The sequence below is a fragment of the Bidens hawaiensis genome, unplaced genomic scaffold (assembly GCF_021521415.1).
Source record: "Bidens hawaiensis isolate Kalapana, Puna unplaced genomic scaffold, B.hawaiensis_p1.1 tig00012466_1, whole genome shotgun sequence".
Taxonomy (NCBI): Eukaryota; Viridiplantae; Streptophyta; class Magnoliopsida; order Asterales; family Asteraceae; genus Bidens; species Bidens hawaiensis.
Window position 1 is genome coordinate 612,509 of NW_027492016.1, and position 3,755 is coordinate 616,263.

Sequence of the window (3,755 nt, forward strand, 5' to 3'; positions counted from 1 at the left end):
GAATTGAAATAAAAAAAAAAAAAGTAAAAAATTGAAGTCTTTCACAATTTTAAAACATGTTGTATTCTTTACTTATGAATTTGAGGGATTTTAACTAGACCTTGTTATTTATAACATGCACGTCTGAAAACCAAGATTATGAAGTAATACAAACTTTTGGTTTTTACATTTTAATAGTATAAAGCATACACGAAAGAAAAATAAAACTTGTAGTAAAAACGGTTAGATTCCTTTGTTTAAAACCAACCGAAAACCGGTTCCAATACTCCCAACCCACGTCCTTAGGCTTAGAACCCTTTCACGTTCCATGTACCCACGTTTCATCCGTTACCAACACATCCATTCTCCTTATCTTCTTCATTCACAATCTCAATCACCCCCATCATATCATGTCAGACTTCCAAATCACCAAGAAATGGAGGGAAAAAACCAAACTCTTACGATCAATCATCCACGACACACTTCTCAGCAACAACAAGTTCAAACTCAACTTCAAGTTCAAGTCATTTTCTCTTCATGCAGATGATCATAAGGTTCACGACAGTGTTGATCATCACCAGTCTCCTGTGTTTTGTAAACTCGGGTTGCTGCCCTCGTTGGCTCGGGTTCCTAGCCAAGGGTTGAAGAAGATCGGTCGAGCGGTTTCGATGCGTAAACATGAAGATGAAGAAGTTGGGAGTTTGGAACTGTGCAAGAAGAGGATAATGATGGGGAAGAAGTGTCGACCGTTGAATGTATCGGGTGCTCTTCATTATGATAAGAATGGTGTTTTGGTACCTGAAGCATTGTAGTTTTAGTAGCTTTTGTATTTTGTTAACTAACTATTACTAGCTTAAGTTTTACTGCTTTGGTTTAGTGTTTGTTGCATGTTATCATACATATTACATAATCAAATTGCTAAACACAATCATTGTCTAGGAACATTAACACGTACTTTTATATTTAATCGTCTGATGAAGCAAGAGCCGAGTGTAATGAAGAAGGATTTTCTCAGACAAAATGGATAAAATCAGTGGCAAATCTAAAAGAAAAGTTGAGGGGCAGCTCGGGCTAAAAAGATTATAAATAAAATAAAAAATAAAAAAAAAGATGTACTAAAAATGAACTTCCCCAAGAAAATTGATGGTCAACCTTGGATAAATTGTTCTCTACTCGTCGCTTTTTTTCTTTCTAATGCTCAACTAAAAGATACACCAATTATGAAATCGAAATCGGTCTGTAAAGAGTTGATTAACTGAAAGTAGTTCACAAATCACAACCATTTTCATCCACAGATAACCACTCACTTTTCTCCTAATTAAACACCTTTTCTTTTTGGCAAGCAATTCAGTCAAGACCAATATATATTACAAAGTAGTAGAAAACTGTAACGGAATCTCAACTAATACAATAAAACATAAAACGAAGAAACGAATGTAGGGAACAGAATGACAACCTTGGGAGCGATGCTCGAGGCTTTAGATCAAGAATCATTGGCAACTATGGTGGCAGCTTGGGTTTTGGCTTCAGAAATGCAAATGTGAAATGCTATGAGGGCCAAGGCCGGGTTGTGTTTGCATCGAAAGAACCACATAACGAGAGATCCAATTGTCTTTAAAATTTGATGTACTGAATGCAAAACATGACACCATCTTGGTAGCTATTATCATATATATTATGTTTTATTTCATCATTGACAGTATGAAAAGAAACTGATTATTGGTACACACAGCAATCACTCCATACAAAAATACATTATACCATAATACCAAATAATTATTGATGTTCATGCCATAACACATGCCCTGTTTATCCAACTTTTCCAATCCTTAAATAAACCGGATACGTCAGGCACTTTTCGCCATTATCATCTTCTTTCCAAGCACTTCTAAACTCTTCAATCACACCATCATTCAACAACTCCACGCCCTTCTCTTTAGCCGTTTGGTACGCCGACCACGACCTAATATACGTAAAGAAATCACTCAAACTCATCACCTGCTTCGTTTCAAACTCAAACGGGCCAGTGTTATCACATCCATCCACCGGTTCAAAAGGAAATTTGACACTCGTATACTTGTCATCCACCAATCCACGCTGTGATTCCCAATAAGGTTTTGATTCCGAGTAAAATTTTTGGAACACAGGATCGAATTGGTCGTCGATTTTTGGAATAGTGTAGCACCATGCTGCGATTACACCGTTCGGTTTCTTCAGTATCCATTTGACTTGATTGTAGAAGGCGTCGTTATCGAACCAATGGAGTGCTTGAGCAACTGTAACCAAATCGACACATGATTCTGTCCCGATCTTTTCTTCTAACTCAGACCTTGAAATACTGGCGGAAGTACATTCGTAACGAACGTTCGGGAGCTTTGGAGCGAAATCTAGCTGCGATTTGCTTGTATCGGTGCCAATTACGGTTTTGAATATGCTCGCAAGCTATGAGGAACACATACAATCGATCACGAAATTCAGTTGCTAGTAAATAAATAAGGATGCGCCTTTTATTATCGAATACTGGTACTGTTACTATACAGTACTAAACTGGATCAGCATGTTTTCGGTTTTGGTATCATCTGGTTTTGGTATTTTCAATGATTCCTGTACCCATAGGTACCGAACTGAAAAAGTTGGTACCGTATTATTTGATTTATAGATTCACTCAGTTTGGGTTTCTATAATTTTTGGTACGGTACCGGTGCAGCACCTACACAGTACCAAACCTATATTCGTTTTCCATGTTACCAGTACCCACCGGTGTCAAGCTGAGAAAATCAATACAGTATTTGGTTTATACTTTCCCCCATTTCCGGTTTTGATATATTTTTTCTGGGATGGTACTGGGGATAAATAGGTCTGAGTTTTAATAATTGCATCGAATACTTTTTGATTGGATCAAATACAATGATTTTTATTGTGAGAAGTATACAAATAACTAGAGGAATTATGTGACGTAATTATTAATATTGAATAATTTTGAAGTAGAATAGTTATAATTTACTTTTTCAGCTCGTAAGTACCAAAGTTTCGTTTTTAGTAGGATTGACTTTCCTATTCAAGAAGATTGCGGTGCAGCTTGTTGCCCGTTTGTCTGTCTCATGATTGTAATCTTTTATTTAAAAAAAATAAGAGTAAGTACACTTGTACACTGTCTTGTAAAAAAAAAAAAGAAGAAGCTGTAATCATAGTAGCTATTTATAACTTTATTAGTTTAGTAGGTTAATTTTATTTATATGCAATCCCCACTAAAGTAACATAATAGCGGTGAGGGGGTTTTGAAATAACTTACGGAGGTGGCGGCCTGGCCGCTGCCGGTGCCGACGTCCCAAACGACGTCGTGGGTGGGGGACTTGGAGGCGATGAAATCAAAGAGTTGTTGTGGATAGCCTGGTCGAGTCTTCCAGTATTGCTTTGCTTGCTTGAAGAACAGATCAGCCATAGTTAATAACCTAGGAAGTGGGTTATCTCCTTGTCAGCCGCCTCAAAATGGTACAAATTGAGTTTTAGGATATTTTGGGATTTATAGACTCATAAATTACCCAATGTTTTGAAAAGTATTATACGCTTGGGAAAATCATGAAGATACATACACAAATTGATCTTTTCTTTGATGTTGATAAAACAACCATTCACTTGTAGCCATTCAATTAACAGTTTATTATAAAATATGGGTGTATAAGTCATCATTTAAAAAAAAGTAATCTATAATATATATAATTGAAAACCCTAAAATCCTACGTGTCGTGATATAGTCGCTCCCCCTTTTATGAAAG

General features: G+C 36.5%; 1 protein-coding gene across 1 annotated transcript; it reads right to left on the bottom strand.

Annotated features, from left to right (window-relative positions):
- Positions 1 to 1,788: 1,788 nt before the first annotated feature.
- LOC143541043 (uncharacterized) lies at positions 1,789 to 3,503 on the bottom strand. Its single transcript, XM_077033959.1, has 2 exons — positions 3,272 to 3,503; positions 1,789 to 2,421 (listed from the first exon to the last, which is right to left on the bottom strand). Exons 1-2 carry the CDS (start codon positions 3,419 to 3,421, stop codon positions 1,789 to 1,791), a joined length of 783 nt encoding a protein of 260 aa, XP_076890074.1. The 5' UTR covers positions 3,422 to 3,503.
- Between the last annotated feature and the right edge of the window lie 252 nt (positions 3,504 to 3,755).

What these genes read in the sequence shown, in the direction of transcription:
- LOC143541043 (XM_077033959.1), bottom strand. Translation starts at nt 3,421, where the DNA reads ATGGCTGATCTGTTCTTCAAGCAAGCAAAGCAATACTGGAAGACTCGA. An exon ending in GCGGCCAGGCCGCCACCTCC is followed by an intron (nt 2,422 to 3,271) that starts GTAAGTTATTTC and finishes TGTTCCTCATAG; the next exon opens with CTTGCGAGCATATTCAAAAC.